The sequence below is a fragment of the Lepidothrix coronata genome, unplaced genomic scaffold (assembly GCF_001604755.1).
Source record: "Lepidothrix coronata isolate B3197 unplaced genomic scaffold, Lepidothrix_coronata-1.0 Scaffold33, whole genome shotgun sequence".
Classification (NCBI taxonomy): Eukaryota; Metazoa; Chordata; class Aves; order Passeriformes; family Pipridae; genus Lepidothrix; species Lepidothrix coronata.
Window position 1 is genome coordinate 168921 of NW_016690213.1, and position 18548 is coordinate 187468.

Consider the following 18548-nt stretch of genomic DNA (forward strand, 5'->3'; position numbering starts at 1 on the left):
AAGAACCACTACCCTACAGAATAAGAGTACCTCTGTTTTAAGGAAATAGTAACTGTGCCTCCTTGTTGGTAGATGCCCAGCTCAGCTCTACCAACCAGGGTATTGCCATCTCAGCTTTCATCACAATAGTCAGCATTTGCCCCCACCTCAAAATATTAAACTTTTTACTCAGACACTTAAGTTTAAAACTAGCAGTGAAGACGGAAAAAGAAGAAAATGGATCTTTCAGTATTCCACCGGTGTATTATTCCATGCACTACAATACATTCAATTTAGATGCATATGAAAAGTAGGCGAGAAAAAAAGAAGTGACATATCAGAAGTTACCTGACAAGATATCCTGTCTTTCCTTCATGTCTCCAGATGGGCAAACCACCTGACTACACTTAAAAGCCACACGCCAGATAAAAGTTGTAGGCTGCTCTTTCTACTTCTCTGAAGTTTACTCCCTGTGAAGGTCAAACACAATGATGACCTGACCAGCAAGGATTTCCACAAATCTGAAGCCTGAATGAAGCATTTGCCTCTGCAGGGTCTCAGGCCAGCAGCCTTCCATGTTAGTTCAACAACAGCTTGGCCCACAAAAGCCTAACTTTGATAGGGTTTAATAAAGGCTGTTTCTCTTCTTCTTTAGTGTTTGAAAAGCATCTCACAGAAAGTCTGCAGACAAGAGTTTCTCCCCTCGCTATGGAAATGGGGCACATCCAGCCACTTCTGCTCAACGAAGCTGATCTTCTCCACCAAGCACACTAAGATAACTAAAGAGCTACCATTTCTGTTGCCGTTAACATTCCCCCTTTCACAAAAGCTAAACTCCTACAGCACCATCCACCTAAGCAGGCTATGCTCTAGCCAACTTACTTGTGCAAAGAGAACTACAAGGGCAGCATTGTCAGGGTACTCCAAGTGCTTTGAGTAAAAGTGATGAAGAGCAGCAATGTCGTTCTGAATCAGCTCTCTCTTTTCATTGTCTAGTTTGTCAATGTCTGTGGACAAAGAACACATTCCATTTCAGTAACAGAAAAACTCCCCCATGCACTGCAGCTAGACTTAGGTTAGAACAGGCCCAGACTTAAACACCACACCCCCCCGCCAAGGACAGGCTACTTGGAATTAATGCAAAGAGCCTGTTCTTCCATAAATACTACACTGCTTCTGCCAAAGCCACATGTGCACTACAAGAACATGAAGGATTAAAAAGCATTTTCTAACATCTCTAAATTAGCAGGCCATTGGACATAAATTTCCCTTTCTTGGGAGAAGGGTTATAGTCTTCAAAGTGCATTTGTTAACTCTAGCAAACAGCCCAGCCAGCCCTGGCCCTCTAGAAGCCTATCAACTGTGGGTAGCTATCCCCAGCTGCCTAAAACAACCTTATGAGCTATGTGGTATCTATGGTGGTATCAAGTCATACTTAAGGTCACTTGTCTTAAAGTACACTTATAAAGCAAAACTTTCTCATACAGACCTATTCTTATCAGCACCAACAAGCCCAAACTCCTGCTAAGAGCATGTGCTTTTAAAAGACATGGTCTTTCCTAGCAGAGAGGGTCCAACTATTCGTGGCCACATGTGACAGGGATCTAGCAACAACACTGGGGCTAGTCACAGGGGTTCTCTCTGCAGCAAGAGGAGGATAACACAAGGGTGCCCAGGAATGCAATATACCTGACCTGTTGCAGGCACCTGCTTTAGGAGGTAACAGTGACTGAGAATACCCATAGCTCCATGGGCTGGGGGTTCACCATCAACGAAGGTGTGTTTAACCTGCAGATATCTAAGGCTAATAGGAGACAGCAGGAATATCAGTGGAAATGTCCTTGCATACCTTCCAACTGTATTCCATTATAGGCTTCTTTAGAGATTTACCCTCATACAAAGTTGTGGCCACTGAATCTTTTCCTGCCTGGTCCATACAGAGCAAGCTAAATGATCAGGTATACTCCTGGTCCCCTCTCTCTCTCCTCAAGAGCAAAGTGTTGGGAAGTTTGTTCCTAATCCTCTCTCTCGCAGTGACAGTGTTATAAGCTCTCTCCTGCACTGAGAGCCAGCAACTCAACCATTTCCTCTCTCCAACTCAAAATAATAGTGGAGAGCAAAATGTGTAGGAAGAGTGAAGGATTCACAACAGTGGAAGAAGGAGGAAATTATTTGTAAAGCAGATGTGAATGATAGGTGAGTCACGAAAAACACGGAGGAAAATGAAATGGGATGATTTGATGAGAATAAGAACAAATCAGAAATAAGAAATTTTGAGCTTCCAGCTGACAGCCAGATGCATTTTCCTCTCCTTTGTAGGGTGTTGCAAAGTGTAAGGCAGTTCCTGACCATGGTAAAGGTGTGCTAAGAGATGAGATGAGTCAAAAAGGCAGAAGGAACAGGGATGCTTATTAACAAAACAAAGGCTTCTAGAGGACAAGTGGGACACTGCAACAGAAAAAAAACATTTCAGCCTTTTAGCACCCAAATAATAAGTTACTAAAGACAAGCTGCAATGCAGAAGCATATACTAACCCATATTCTCCTCAGCCTCAATCCTATCAACTTACCTGTAAAAATTATCCTTGCCTTAGACAAAGTTAAATGTTGGCATTTTCCCCCCTTGTTCCCCAATTGTCCCAACGGCAGTGACAGGAGCTTTTGTTCAGGAAGCAAGATTGTAATCTTGCTGCGCTTGGTTACTCTGCTACCTTGAGTGCTAGCAATGACTACATTTATTCAGCATTTTTTAAAAGGCTTTGGAAGCCATCAGCGTGAGAAATGTGAATATATAACCTATTGTCTCTGTGTACCAAGCACCAAGAAAGAGAAACAATAGACCAGTGAAAACTGTGCCCAGGATGGTCACTGGGCCCCTAGTTGGTCAACTCGTAACTCTGCCTTACCAGACATAAACAGCAGTTTTCCAGTTAAAAGCAAGTCGTTGTCTCATCTCCTTCCTTGGATTATTTTAGAGCATTTAGGACATGGAATTTCAACACAATCATATATAACATGTCAGATTTGACTGGCAGTGACAGATACTGAAGCACAGTCCAGAGGGTTCTGCAATTAGCCCCTTAGTCACTGTCACCATCAAGCAACTGTGCTGTCTCTGATTTTATGCCTCCTGGTAACAAATACCAGCTATTTTAATTTTACAACATTACAATTCTCAAAAGACACTAGAGTACCAGAGAAGCAAGATGTATGCATGCTACATAATTAATTCTGTCTAGGTTTTCACCTTTGTTTCACAGCCCCCACAAGCAACCAAGAAAAAAAAAAGAAATAAGAGTACTGCACTTTCAAAAAAATGAGGAACCACAATTCTCTTTGTTTGCTCCTTTCTTACAACAGGGGTGGGATGCTCTGAAAGGTTTCCATGGAGTGGGGCCAGGGGAAACAAATCATTAATACAGTTAAGTCTAAGCTTACCTGCAAGCCTTTTTTACTTACGTGATTCAAACTCTTTTACAGCAAGTAGCTTCTCTGAGTGTGTTCTTTCAGGGTGAGTTCTCTAACAATAAGGGGAGGAAAAAACAGTAAGAAAATGTTTTAATTTGGCAGTTTTGTGTACTCATTCATTCATAAGTTGGGAACTCCTAAGTGTAAGACAAACCCAAATCCACACTGCATGGAATTTATAAAAGTTGATGAACAGCAATGAGTTAAATTGACTGCTCTCAGTAAAGGTATAGAAATATTCTCTCCACCCCAAATTAGGCAGCCAAAGATTAACTCCTATCAAATTTATATACATAAACTGAACAGTATTTTAAATATGTCATTTGCTTTGTTCTAGACACCCAGAAAGCTGCTAACAATAGCAAGCAGGCAGAAGACAGGCTTTGCTTTGAGGAAAGTGAATAAACTGACTGTTGACAGAGTTCAAAAGCAACGCTCCACTGTTGGCCTAAGGCCACTGCTTTGTAATCTTGTCCATTAAATATGGCTTTGCAGGTGGCCCAGCAGCTGAGGTTCAGGGACTGTGGTTTGCATATTTAGCTTTTATATGACATGTAGGGTTCTCCCCCCCGTAAGCGATAAAAGCACAAATTTACTCCAGTGACTTTTTGTCATTAACGTTCGATTTTGTTTGTGGATCATCACTAAACTATGCTTTAATTAAGTCACACACACGTATATTCACACACACATATACACACACAGCAAGTATGCAGGTACCTTCCCAGCAGGCCACCAAAATCCTCCCTATGTACAGTATCCAGATTGCCCTTGTCACATAAGCAGACCTCAATCACACAAATATGCTCCAAAGAGGATTTGTTTTTGCAGAGAGTTTAGACCTCTACAAAGATACACAGCATAACCTTGAAACTCATGAATCCCATTCCCTCCCTGTAAGCACTTGTGTTATCCTCATAGTTAGGGAACAGTGAAATGGAGCGTTCCCAATGCAATCTTCTTTTGTTACTCATAATATTCTTTTTCTTCAAAGACCAAGGGTCTGAGATTTCTCACCTAAACTCTGGCTTTCACCAGTCAACTCAATGATAAATGTTTATACCTGAATACCTCAGAGGTGTTATTGACTCACAAATGTACTGGGAGTTGTATGCTACATAAAACTATGCAACTATAGCTGAAAAATACTACAACAGGCAACTGCTTCATAAACATGTCAGTGCCTGCAGCCAGATAACACTAGAAGCATTCCTCCGAATTTAGCCATATATACCAAGTTTCACTATTCCTTCTTGTCATCCATGTGGCCTTGGTGCCAGCTCACAAATGTAACCCGGAGCTCAAATCTATTGGAACAGAGGCTGAAACACTATCAGTAAACATCTCCAGACTCTGTTCAACAGTACCTTAAGACATAAGTTATAGCTACACACCTTAAGACCTCACTAGCCTTTTGTTAGCTTCCCTCAAAAGTCTCCAGCTGGGCTACGGTGGCCCTGACGCTGCTGCAGTGCTCTGATGGTCAGTTTGTTCAGCTGCTCATGCTCTGTACACAGGAAACTTGAACGTATGTGCTTTGCAGGGACAGTTACTGTCGGTCAATTTTCATTTTCCTGCCTTCTCTGGCACCCAGAGTAGGAGCATACCTCCCAAGTCAAGCCTCTTGCTCACCTGTTTGGCAAGGATCCTCGCCGTTAGTCTCACGGTCTCTGAGGGACTCCAGTTCTGCCCGAAAGTGCACATGGAAGCACACTCAAGCTTGTGCATTGGCCAGTCTTCCTTCTGAAAACATAGAAAAATACAACTAAAAAGAAAAAAAGCCATGGAGATAAAGTGATGAAAAAGGGAATGAAGCAAGTCCTGCCAGATCCTAGAGGTCAAGTCAAATGTGTTTCCTTTAAAAAAAATAAGATGACGCTCACTAAATCTGAACAAAAGCTTAAGTCATATTTAAGGGGTACAGCTATCCTGCTTTTTTCAAACAAATTCACATGGGATGAGCCAAGGTCAGAACATCTTCATTTACTCAATGGAAAAAAAAGAATTAAATGACAAAGAAGCAAACAGACAACAGGATTTATAAATCACCAGTTCTTATTGTTCAGATCAAGCACGTGAGGACAGAGTAGGTCTGAGCTTGATGGCTTTATTGGGTTCATTTCCATTTAATACCTTGGCCCCTCATACTGAGACAACCCTGGTGTAATCAGGAGTAATGCCTCTGAAGTCAATGGATTCACAGTCACTGCAAGAATCGGTGTATATAGGGTCAAACCCAAATCTTCTGAATAAAAATATCAGATTTTTTCCTTAATGTTGAAGAATAAGAGTACAGCTCGACAATGAAGACACACCAATATGGGCAAACACATTTTAGTTAAGAATGTATAGCATAGTCCTAGCTGAACATACAGTAACACTTGGACTGATGGCACAAAGCACCGGCTTTTGGCACTCTACAAGTTTCATCCAAAGCCACAGAATCTTTCAAAGGATAGCACAGAATCACATATTAAGAATCTGCACTGGCACAGGCCATCCTCAGACTGCATCAAATTTCATTTTATTCATTCACTCGAATAGTCAAGCAAAGCACAGTTATTAATTGCTATATCTCATCCCAAACACACATTTATAGCACTGTTAGAACAGACCTATAGTGTTCTGTCTGCACAGAGAGCACCATGTTTTGTTTTCATACCAGACTCAAGTGAAAACTTGAAAACCTTTTTGCAGCTTCCAAAATGCTCTTGAGTTCCCTTACTGTAATTCACCCAGTATCACACACCTTGTGTTGGCCCACTCCCCTAAAATTTTTAAAAATAATTAAAAAAACTTGAATAATATGCCCCACCACAGTGACTGAGTGGCAGGAACAGGAGGAACACAGTTTCCCCCAGCTGCCTAACCACTAAAGGCAAGAGGCATTTGAGACACTGGAGAGACACATTTGAGGCTATCTAAAACATCTACACAGGACCAGTAAATATGATACATGTTTACTGGGAAATGGATTTCCTGTGGAAACTACAGCTGTAGGCTACATAGAACAACCCAAGGCTCTTAAACAGTCAGCAGAATCAGAACCCTCAGTGTCTTCTGCCTTGGCTGGTTAACTTATCACAGGTTTTGCAGATCAAAACAAAAGCTGAGAGCACTAATTTCAGAGTTACTACACCAAAAATTCTTCCACTGAAATCAGCTATTTTAACTCCCCTGGGCATGGACAGCTTTAGGAATTTATTTTATTAGGAAAAGAAAGGTAAGCACCTGCCCCAGCTTTGTGTAGGATTCGAAGCAGTGCAAAGGTATTCAACCCCTCACAATGTCAACTCCATTGTCCTTGACATCTCAGTAAGGTGCTTCCAAAAAAACCTACATACAGGCTGCTTGAAATAAGAAGCATAAGGATGTGGCAATACAGACCAGAACCAAAATAGTATATTACACTCTAATCATGTCATGTGAAATTACACTCTCAACTCTCCTACAGCTGTCACATTATAAAACGTATCCCCAGAGAGACCCATTTCCTATGTATGCCCCAAGACTTTTTTCTGGAAAATTCCTGATAGCCTTTGGTTAGGAATCCACAGGCTAAAGATTAAGAAGAGACAGAGGGAAATCTCATCTTTCACCTCTTCTTTGCACACACATGACACCAACTAACTTTAGGATGATAGTTGGGTGTTCAAAAAGTGAAGGCAGAGAACCTGAAGTTTTGCAGGATTCAAATCCATGCACGTTGGTTAAATAAACAGGAGAAGTTACAAACCAAAAATCAAAATGCAAAATCATGTGCCTGTCTTGAAGCAGTGTTTTTAAAAATCCTTTTGTCCCTTTATTCTTTACACATCGTTAATTAAAATCTTTCCCCAGGCAGAATCATACTGAGTTATATGAACTAGTAGGGAGGTTAAAGGGACAAGATGCGGCCGAATTGTGTGAAATGAGATAAAAGCCTGAAACACCACAAAAAGAGAAAGTACTGATGACTGAGTAATACCTGGGATGGAAACACTATGACAGCAGCTTTCCTTGCAATCACAGCAGGACTGCATTTTGCATTCTTTTCCACATTTTCCTCCACGTAGTTTGAATTATAACAAGTAGCATTGTTCTAGCTGAATCCCTAACGCTATATTAATGGTATTTTCTTCCTATTTTCATTACCTCCACAGTATTTCTCCTTTCATTTAGGAGTGACAACATTTTTGGAAGGGAAGTTCTTTAAAGCTTATGCTTTCCACATCAAAGCATGGAAACACTCTTCTTCACCAAGTTCTTCAAAAAGATTCCACAGTCCAGGACTACTGGATTAATTGCCAGAACACTGTCTTTTATAGCTCAACACAGAAAAAAAACAACAAAACCCAAAATGTAATACTCAAAAAAAAAAAAAAGACTCAAGTCCAAACAAATGTCCTTGCACCTCCTTTCTCACATAGACTTTTCAATACAATATAAAAACTCTGTTGTATTTCACTCAATCGAAAAGAAACAGACACAAATACCAGACAGAAATTATGGGCAAGCCAGTGCAGGGGTTAAGCCCAATTCTTCAAAATCTTAAGCCCCAGTGGTGATCAAAGGGCATCCAATTCTTTAACTGAATTTCAGTGAGGCAACTTCGGTAAAGTTCTCCGATACAGCCCTTCAACAAGCAGTAAAGGTAGAAGTTTCACTCATCTTCACAGCCATCCTTTCCTACTATCATTTATCAAATGCTCGGCCATAGAGAGTATTTGACTTCCATGGGTTAATGTTCAGCAGGTTCACAGGAGACATTTATCAAACAAAAATACATGGAGAAAGTTTTTGGATTAGGGGGACAGACAATTCCCCAAGGCAATCTTAAGCAGGGTCTTGCAGTGTCAGAACACTTTTTTGCAGAATCATTACAGCAAAAATTTCTTATTTTTTTCTACAGCTCACCAAAGAGGAGCATACAATTTCTATAAGGTCCCATTTAAAACACACCTGCTTAATGGTATTCCCAGGTCTCCACCTAAATTTTGAGGCTTTCTAACTGGTTAAAATAACTATTTCCCTTACTCCAGAAATACCAACTACAGCAGCCTTTAACACGACACATTAAGAAAAAGCCATTTGAACATTTTGTTCAAAATATATTTCAAATACTGAAAGTCATGACAAAAACATCTCTTTCTGCACTCTGGCTAGCTGATCTCCATTCTGTCTGGAATAAATAATAGCTATGTGTAATAAAAGCAAGAGGAGTTCCAGTAGCTGGTTCAAGTTCACCAGTTCCACAATTGCAACCACATAACCCTCTTAAAACATTTCTCTTCAGAGTGTTTGAGCAGCTAATTTATGAGGAGAAAAAATGAACACAGGTCTCCTGCTGTTTGCCTAAAATTATTATAATTTAAGAAGTCAAGACCCGAACAGCTGCAGATGGGGGCTGAAAGCCACTATTATAATAACAGGCCTGTGCTCCAAGGAGGCTATAGTGGAGAGCAGAATGGTATGAATCAGCTGGAAATCACAATCCCTTTTAAAAGAACTGGATTAGGGGTTGGGAAAAGAAAGATGGAGAAAACCCAGGACAGATCCAGCCCACAAAACACTGAAGGCAGCAAGGACAGGTAGTGAAGGCAAATTCCATTCTCATGTGTCCTGTATCAGAGACTGAATCCACACCTATGCAAGCATCCAGCTCAATACAGGTCAAACATGCAGTTATCTATCTTAAAAACAAAATAGATCAAAACAGGCAAAAGATACATGTTAGGGAGCTGTGCCAAGCCAGTGTGCATGCAAATGGGTGTGTATAGACAGAGCCTTACACAAATCAGTCACTACATCACTGCAAGACTTAGTCTCCTGGGTTCAGTCTCTCACAAAGCATGACACCACCTTTCCTGGTGACCAGGGCAAATGGATTATACTGCAAAGCAGAACCAGGTCAATCCATCAAACACCTGGCCATACAACAGGAGATGGACTTTTACCACCTGGGGGATCTTCAGCAAGGCAATTTCTCTTTGCATACCTATACCCACCTCATTTTCAAAATCAGAAATGCCACAGAGGCTGCTGTGAGGCTTCATTCATTAAATACTAGGAAAGTATTTTAAGAGCCTCAAAACAAGGATACGATATTGCTCAAAAGAGCGGGAAATACATGTAGTGTCAGTAACTTTATTTTCAATGACCTTGGTATTCCAAAAGAAATAAAACTCACTGAACAGAAACGTTCTAGATGCCTGCAATTATTAAATCTGTAATTCAGAAAAAGACATAAAAAAAAATTTGCTTCCTGCTGCACACTTTGGCACCTTTCTCCTTCTGATCCACCTCTCCCCACAATGAACAAAAATTCCTATGAATTGTGGTATAGCAGGTATTTAAGTAAGAAAAAAGTAAGCCCAAAAGCTTTGGGGTTTTATCCCAGACAGCGTACTTCATGCAGTAAACAGTTGTCAAACTGAATTATATTGAGTAACAAGGTATTAACCAACACAGGAAATCATACCATGTCTTTGTTGGGTATGTCTAATTTTTACCTGAACCAAGCAAAGAAAACATGAATTTAGAGAGGAAACTTAACTTCAAACAAATAAAATTTAAATGAACAATGCCATCACAATTCTCAAGTAAAGCCCTGCCCTTTTATCACTGTTGCATGAAGTCTCACATCCATGGAGGCAAAAGGGACACATTTGCTGTACATTCCAGTGTTACAAGTTCAGTATCAAGGCACAGATAAGCCTTTTTGGCTTTGACAAAGAATTGCTGAACTGCTGAAAAATGCCTTTGAACAAGACAGGGATGAAGATGCAGTGTAGATTGGCTGTGTAGCACGTACAGTCAGTAGAGACCAGCTTTTTAGAGAATATTATGCTTGAAGGTAACTTTGAAAGAATGTCAAGGAATTCAATCTTAGCAATATTCATAAATTTCATCAGACTGACTCAGAATGGCCCAAAAGACAGAAGATAGTGTTATATCAACTAGAGAGTCAACAGCCACATGTATATCACCAGTAAGAATGAAGTGCTAGTACCTGGGTTTGTCATACTATTGTCTAGGCACCAACAAAATCTAAAAAAGGTCTTTATATTTTAAGAATCATACCACACACCAACAGGTAGAGAAGATTTTAATTCAACAACTTATCAGACAGATAGGCTTTTACTGAGCATCATCTTCAACAGATTAAGGATACTCAATTTGAGCAGTTCAGGTTTTTATTCTAGGAACATGTACCTTTAGAGAGGGAGAATTCCAAACACCCAAAAATAAAAAATAACAGTAAAAAATTCAATCTAAAAAAAGGCAATACATGTACAAGACTTTACCCAGAGGAAAAAAGAGAAAATCCCTTCTTGTTTGTAAATATAAAAGTATAAACTTCGTCAAGGCTAGAAGTCAGGACATTGAGGGAGGAACACTTGGAGGTAAAAGCAAAGGACTGTGTATGAGAAGGAATAAGTTCTTCTACTTCCACCATATCTACTTGTTATTTTTCCCAGCACAAATTACTGGGATTTCCTACTTCAGAAAATCTTGCTTACCTGCTTCCTAAACGATGGTGAATTTTATGTGGCAAGAGAAGAAACTCACAGTCAGATAAAAACTGCTAAATAGCCAATAGTATTTCCTTCCCTTGTCTAGTTAAAAGCTTCCTAAAAAATAATGTCCTGTGGAAACATTTTTTAGAAATAAGCATTTTTCATGAATGAATCATGGGTTTTTAGGGTTTTTCTATACCGTCTTTAAAACTCATCCAAATTCCTCTCAAGACGCTTAAGGACGCTCATACAGTAATCTTCCACTCTGAGTATCGTATAAACTACTGCAAATTTTGTAAAAAACTTATTTCCATTAAGCATTTTGAGTCCTACTGGTGCCTCAAACCCAACAGGCTATTTGATTTGCCCACAATTCACTAAGATTCTACGGGAAAGCAGAAATCTGGGGAGGTAATAGAAAGAAAACTAAGGAGAGGCCAGGCTCACTTTAAAACTTGTGCAACAAGAGAATCTTTGAAATAGCAGTGGCCACGTCCAAAGCGCCTGCAAACAGAACAGCACAAACCACAACATCTCAGTCCAGATAACGACAACGAAGAATTCTTTGCATGTACCCACACATGCAACAGCACGCTACCATGTAGGAGAAGGTTTGAATTATTTATAGCTAACACGTGATTGCATGCCAAACCTTTGGTGACTCAAATCCTTCATGAGCATTGTTCCATACACTCTGTGCCCAGCGCCACAGACCTTACATAGCTTACTTTATTCAACTAGCAATCCATTTGAGTTATGCACACATAAACTGGATAATTCTTCCATATCAAGCTGACAGCCCCCAAAGGCTAAAAACTAGTTCTGGTACAAGTTTTTTGGTTTTTTTTGAAAGGTGCTTATTCTAACTTGAAGTAAAAATGGAGTTGAAACTGCATGCAAATGTTTTGGACATCTTCATATCACTTTACTTTAGTGCACGCTTATATTTAAAAAGCAAAGTATACAAAAAGAATAAAAGTTGCCAGAATGAGTAAATTAGGAAGAAAGCATGGTAGGTTTCAAATGGTTATGACTATGATCAGCTGTGGCAGTCCCAGTACTCAAAATATTTGCAAGGATTCTAAAAGAAAAAACCTTAACAAAACTCCCTTAAGATGGCTATTTAGTGATTTGATTTTTCCATTAGACACAGGCTCTTACCAGTTTAGTGAGCTAATGTTAAATTATCTGGTTTGTCCTTAAAGGAAGAAGTAATACAGACATAATTAGTGGGCTGACAGGCAGGTCTAATCAAAGTCTCAGTGGTACCAAGCCCTGAAGCCACTATCTTGAAAGACTCATGCAGACCGTATCCAAATCCTGTAACTGTGCAATGCACAACTCCATGGTCAGCATCTGTAGGATGCTGAAAACAACTGGACTGCTATTAACCATAACTACAATTAGAGACTGTAAATGCCACACAAACAAAAACTGGGAGTTAGCAACCCCTGCCCTCCTTCCCCCCCGCACCCTCTCAAATTGCATTACCGTACCTGGCATTCCACATTGCAGTAAAAGGCCTGTTTACATCTTCCACACTTGGACAATCCTTCTTTCCTTAAAAAGAAAACAGAAGTATTCTGTTCTGAAATAAAATTGTATGCTGGATCACTTTTTGCACATTGTTTTGCATTTCACAATGAATACTGTATCTTCTTCAGGGCACTACAACTACAGATTGAACTACATCTTTGAACAGCAGACACTATTTTTATTTGTTTAGAGTTCCAAAAGCAAGTTTTTCCTAACAACTGTTATTATGCAAAAGCAGCCCTCTGCTGCCCTGATAAATTGCTGGGTTTGTAAACATGTTATTCTATGCTATTTGACAGACAGCATCATTTTTTTTGCCACTATAAGATGCATAATGAGCTAATTTTTCTTGTTTTCCAAACTTTCCAACCCCTCTGTATACTTGCTCACCAATTTTAACCCTTTGCTTTTGCTTTGCCCATTTTATTGCTTCTCTGCCTGGTTACAGAAACCTTTGTTTCATAACTGTCTCCCAACACCAAGAAAACATATTGCATTATTAAATACACTGTTTGATCTCCTGTCACCTCATAGCCCCTTACTGTCCCACTAAAGTCTTCTCTGGTATCTGTGTATTCTGAGCCGACTTAAGGCTCACACCTTCCTTTTTTTATAGCTGTATGTATCCCAATAGAGGGAACTGCTGAAAAGAAGGTCCTTTTCTGCTTCAAGGTTCATGTGCTGTAGCAGATGCCACCAAAAATAGAACGTGTTACCCAACGAATGACATTTTGGTGTGACAGCAATAAGGATCTCTCAGCAGTATTGAAAACTTTAAAATGTCTGTACGCCCTCCCTGGTGTAAGTGGCAAAAAGAAATTGTCTTAAACTCAGTTCATTGGACTAAAACAAGGGTGAGTGTTCTTGTATGACATGATAATATACAACATTTCAGTGGTCACTGGCATCCAGAGCCCATAAAGCACGGCAAATCTGGCATCCCCTGATTGTTCCTGCAAAGCAGAAGGTGCAACATGAGTGAGCCAGGCTAACATCATGACTCCTCTTGCTGACAGTATGTACCTCAAGCACAACCGTGTATTTAAAGTAACAAACACTATCTCATGCAAATACAATGTTACAAACTCATTGTGCCATGTTACTACAATGGTTTTATTACCACATGTCAAAGTTTCTCTGCCCAAGGTTAGCGCTGAGCCCACAACCTTCCTCCTAACATCCTTTGCCATTTCAACAAGCAGAGTTCAGAATCTAGTACATGCTAGTTCAGTGCTAATGCAACAGTCACAGACAGAAAACACATGTCTCAGCACTGGCAGATCACATTACATCACTGAGGCATCATTCCTCTTTATGGCACCTCATCACCCTGGTGTGAAATAAGTTTCAGATTACCCCACTAACTGCTATGCTACCGCCTTCAACATATTCTTTGATTACTGTGCTCCTCCAGAGCTCCAAAGGAAAAGCTAGCAAGGATAACAAGCAGTTTATGTAGGATGATCCTGGAGATGATCTTTAAAATCTATTCCACGAGATAACTCTTATCTTTACAGCATTACTGCACATCAAGGGAGCATGGAAAGTATTCCTTGGTCCTTTGGTAGACAAATCTTCTGAATGTAAAAAACAAAACCAGCAGTTAGCCACAAGAGTAAGAAAAAAAAAAAAAAGAAAACCCAACAACACCTCCACCCAAAACTTAGGGGCTAGGAAAAGCCACAGGTGTGAAGGAGGAGAAGAAAACCACTTCAATTGTACCCTTCAACAAATTAAGGAACTTCACTAGGAACTACATTAGGTGCTCATATGCAAATAGAGGGGTGAATAAAGTGAGTAAGTCATATATGTAGACAATGTAATGAGGAAAGAAAAAGGACATATTGATAAAAATAGCAAAATTACAAAAGTTGCTTTCCTTTACTGATGCAAACACTAACATATGCTCTGAGTTATAACCAGGCAAGCACTGTGATTCTTCAGTGAGCTGCCAGAAGCCATGAAAGTACTACAACTTCTAAAAATGTGGCGCAGTGTGACATGTGACTGACGTGTCACAGTGTCATGTGCATGCCTGATTTTCTAACGGTAACCCTAATCTGCTTTTTTTGTTGTTGTTGTCTTCCTGCAGCAGCTGGCATTGAGAGGCTTGTAGCAAACGCTGGAATACCTGCCGCAGGTCAAACGGCCTCTCCACACAGGCGAGGAGAGCAGCTGCAGAGGCCGCAGAAAGCTCGAAAACTCGAGCACCCCGCAGCCCGCCAGCGCCGGGAATCACGAAGCACGCAGCAGCCGGCAGCGCTCCAGCCCGAATGCTCCCAGTCATGAGACAACGAACCTCTTGTGCTGTCTGCACCCCAGCAAAAGCAGTTTGCCAGAAGACTAAGGGTTTGGACAGAGAAGAGAAAATATACAGACATTGCTGTATATTTCATTACAGTTATACATTCCGTTCGCACCGTGGAAATGCAAAGCTTGAATAAGGCGATTGCAGAGCCCTCCTCTCTTATCAAAAACTCCATTAAGACCATTGAACATTAAGTTATTACTAAACCAGATGGATCGATGAAACTTCCTGTGAGAGGATGGTTACGCACGTGCCTACGTAACCGCCAGCGCACGGGAAAAGCAGAACTTTTTTTTTTCCTTTCTTCCTTTTTTCCCTGAGCTGCTGAGCAGGGAAAACCAGCTCTGAAGCTAAAAGTTTCATCCTGCCACAAGGACCACGAGCCGAGGAGGAGGGAATTTCTGCTACCGAACCGCCAGCAGCTGTGCCGGCCCCGCCACCGCCCGCCGAGCGCTGCCCGGCGCCCCGGCCCTACCTGGCGAAGCAGCCGTCGCAGTGGCCGCCGCGCTCGCTGACGGTCAGCACGGCGGCGTAGGCCGGGCAGCTGAAGAGCAGCTCCCCCACGGCGAAGCGCCGCCGCGCCCGCAGCCCCCGGCCCTTGCCGGGGCTGGCGAACCGCTCCAGGCCGCCCGCCTGCGGCGCCGCCTCCGGGCGCATCCCGGCGGCGAGGAGGGGAAGGGAAGAGGCAGGGGGCGCCGGGGCTCCGAGCGCTGCCCTCCCGCACCGCGTCCGCCGGCACACGGGGGCCCGGGGAGGCCGGCGCGGCGCTGCTGCCGCCCGCGCCCGCCGCGGGAGCGCCTCCTGCGGGCGGCGGGGGACTCGCCGGCGGCTGCGCACCCGGGGAGCCGCGGGGCCGCGCTGGAGCGGGCCGGGGCCGCTTCGGCCCGCTGGGTACCGAAATCCTGCCGGCCCTGCGGCCCCTCGGCCCGCCCGCCGCCCACCGGCATCGGGGAGCGGGCTGCCTGAGCACACCCGCCCTCACCGGCGCGGCGGGAGCATCCCCGAGACCCGGATCTCGAGCAGCGGGCGCCCCGAGAAAGGCGCTCTCCCGCTGACCTGGCAGCCCTCTCTTTGCACACGAGCACCGAATATAGTTCCTAGTAAAGCGAGTCCCATTAATTTGGAGAAGGGTACAGCTGAGATGATTCTCCTATCCTCCTTCACACCAGTGGCTTTTCTTAGCCACTAAGTTTTGGGTTGAGTTGTTGGGGTTTCTTTTAGCTCTTGCGCCTAACCACAAATTTTCTTGTGCCAAAGAAACTGGGTGGTTTTGTTTATCACACTCAGAAGATTTGTCTGCCAAAGGACCAAGGAATACTTTCCATGCTCCCGTGTTGTGCAGTAATGCTGTAAAGATAAGAGTTATCTCGTGGAGTAGATTTTAAAAATCATCTTCAGGACCACCCCACTTAAACACTGCATGTTATCTGTGCAAACTCCTCCTTTGGAGCTCTGGAGGAGCACAGTGATCAAGGAATATACTGAATGCAGTAGCATAGCAGTTGGTAGGGAAATATGAAACTTATTTCACGCTAGGGTGATGGAGTGCCACTAAGAGGAACAGCAAGGCCCCCCAGGGCAGAGCACCTCAGTTGTGAGCAGGTTTGCTGCTCAGGTCACAGGATGTTCATGTGTCACAGCCTGCTGGATAACCAGGGCAGGACTTGGCTCATGCAGGTGTGGTGCCATTCAGGTTTTCCTACCACCTGCCCTGGTTTACAGCACCTACCGTAATGGGGTGACAGCAGAAGGACCCTGTGTGACCTGGTTCTGCAGTGGAGCAAGGAAGCAAGGCCACTGGAGATGGTGGGGTGGACAGGAGATCACAAAGCAGGAAGTGAAGGGGCCTCTGGAGGTGGCAAGCCCAGCCTGCCCCTGCTGCACTTTGGCCAGCTTGAGAGTCAGTGGGCCAATGTTCTTGGCCAGCCAAGCACTGCCCTGCATGGCTTGTAGATGGTTACAGCTACAGAGGTTACAGCTCAGAGGCCGGAAAACCAGCTATCCTGTCCTAGTATTTTAGGATAATATGCTGTAGTTTGAGCCAAAAAAACCCCAAATACATGGAATTAATAAAAAATTGTCATAAGGAATGGACTTCTCTTTTATAACAAATCAGTCAACGAGCAAAAAAACCCCAAAGGTCAAGAAGTTTGAATATGCAACAACTGGCATATTTTGTTGTAAATACAACAAAACCTCCAACAGCAAGAAAATACTGAATTTACACAAAGTAAGAGTTTCTATCTTAGATTTTTTAAGAATAAATCTATTACTGAAATCCAAATACAACAAGGGAAATCAGTAAAGCTGTCTATATTAAGAAAAGTGGTACAGTTTTGTGCCCAAGTATTTTGTATATAATTATCAGTTGTACAATACCCCGATACAGCACTAAAAGAATATTCTTTTTGGAAATGCAAGTGAAGCACTAAAGCAAATGAAAACATTTCTGATGTCACTTGTAGTTCATAAGCGGTGTAGATTGATGTAAACATCCAAAGGTTATAATCTGTGCTGTTAGTATTTGTGTATTTAGTTTTGTGTTAAATTATTTGTACACTAAATCATTGGTAAGCTCCTTTTTGATTAAACACGTCATTTGAAACTTGAGGCTCAATATTTCCACAAGGAAGTAAATCAGTAAAGCGGAAAGAAAACAACTATGTTGAAGAAGCAACCTTGAAATAAGAAATTAGCTTGCAAAAAGGCTTTGAGAATGTTGCTAAAACAAAATGAAATAAAAATTGGTCCAGTAGAACCAGGATAAAAATAACTAGATTTTAATCTTATTAACAGTTCAGTATGTGACAGATATTCATTATGCTAAAGCTATTCTTGTGTTGCTCAGCTGAGAATCTAGTCTTAAATTAAAACAGAATCAGTAGTGTGTAGCTGTTCAATATCAATATTCCATCCCAGTCTGTTTCTCTGGATAATGCCAACAAAGTAGAAGTAGAAACACTAAAACAAGAGTAGAGAAAATAAGCATGCAAAATTCAATTTGCAAAATCGTGTAACTCATTCTGTACTGCCTCGTTGCAGACACGATAAAAGCAGCATCTAATCTACTAACCAAGTACTGCATCTTGTGCATCAGGACTGCCATTTACATCCCAGTTCAGTGTAGACTGTGGATGTCAAGCTCAAAGGTCTGGATTCCTAGTTATAGGCATCTCTATAACTAAGTGTATTTAAAAATAGTGATCGATAATGTATTCACTTTATGAATGAATTAACATTAAGTGGGAAACTGTCATTATGGTCAATCCAGTTTGATTAATTGATAGGTCCATTATAGATAGACAATATATGTATATATATAGAGAGAGACACAGCTCCTAAGCCAATCTACTCTGACTTCTTACACTGCACAAGCTATTGCATTCCTCAAACTAATTCCTGCTCAAAATAGAGCAAAATTTTTAGGAAATAACCAGTCTTGGTTTTAAAATGTTCTTAATAAGTGGTTTAACGGAAAAAAATCTAGTAAACATATATGCTTTATTTCTACCTTTAAAGTCCCAGTTGGCTTTTCAGCTGCTGGATCTTGTTATAACATTATATACTATTTTGAAACATTCTCAGCTTTTTTTCTCTCTACTTTAGTACATTGGTAAAATGAAATGCTTCAGCATTTGCTTCTGAAATCTGAAAACAACATGATATACTCCAGTAGTGAAATCCTGGTGACACTGAAGTAAATGACCAATTCCTATATTCTTTAATGAAATCGGCATTTAATTTGTGTTTCAAATAAT

General features: G+C 41.5%; 1 protein-coding gene across 3 annotated transcripts in view; it reads right to left on the reverse strand.

Annotated features, from left to right (window-relative positions):
• Nucleotides 1-15484, reverse strand: part of SMYD2 (SET and MYND domain containing 2) — a 29595-nt gene extending 14111 nt beyond the window's left edge. For 2 of the 3 annotated variants that reach the window (XM_017811705.1, XM_017811704.1), the window contains exons 1-5: nt 15266-15484; nt 12443-12506; nt 5080-5190; nt 3439-3499; nt 862-986 (exon numbers count right to left, since the gene is read on the reverse strand). In XM_017811705.1, the coding sequence (XP_017667194.1) occupies nt 862-986; nt 3439-3499; nt 5080-5190; nt 12443-12506; nt 15266-15447 (543 nt within the window). In that variant the 5' untranslated portion in view covers nt 15448-15484. Of the gene's footprint in view, nt 1-861; nt 987-3438; nt 3500-5079; nt 5191-12442; nt 12507-14881; nt 14976-15265 lie in introns of those variants that run through there. The other variant, XM_017811706.1, reaches the window with a different exon arrangement.
• Between the last annotated feature and the right edge of the window lie 3064 nt (nt 15485-18548).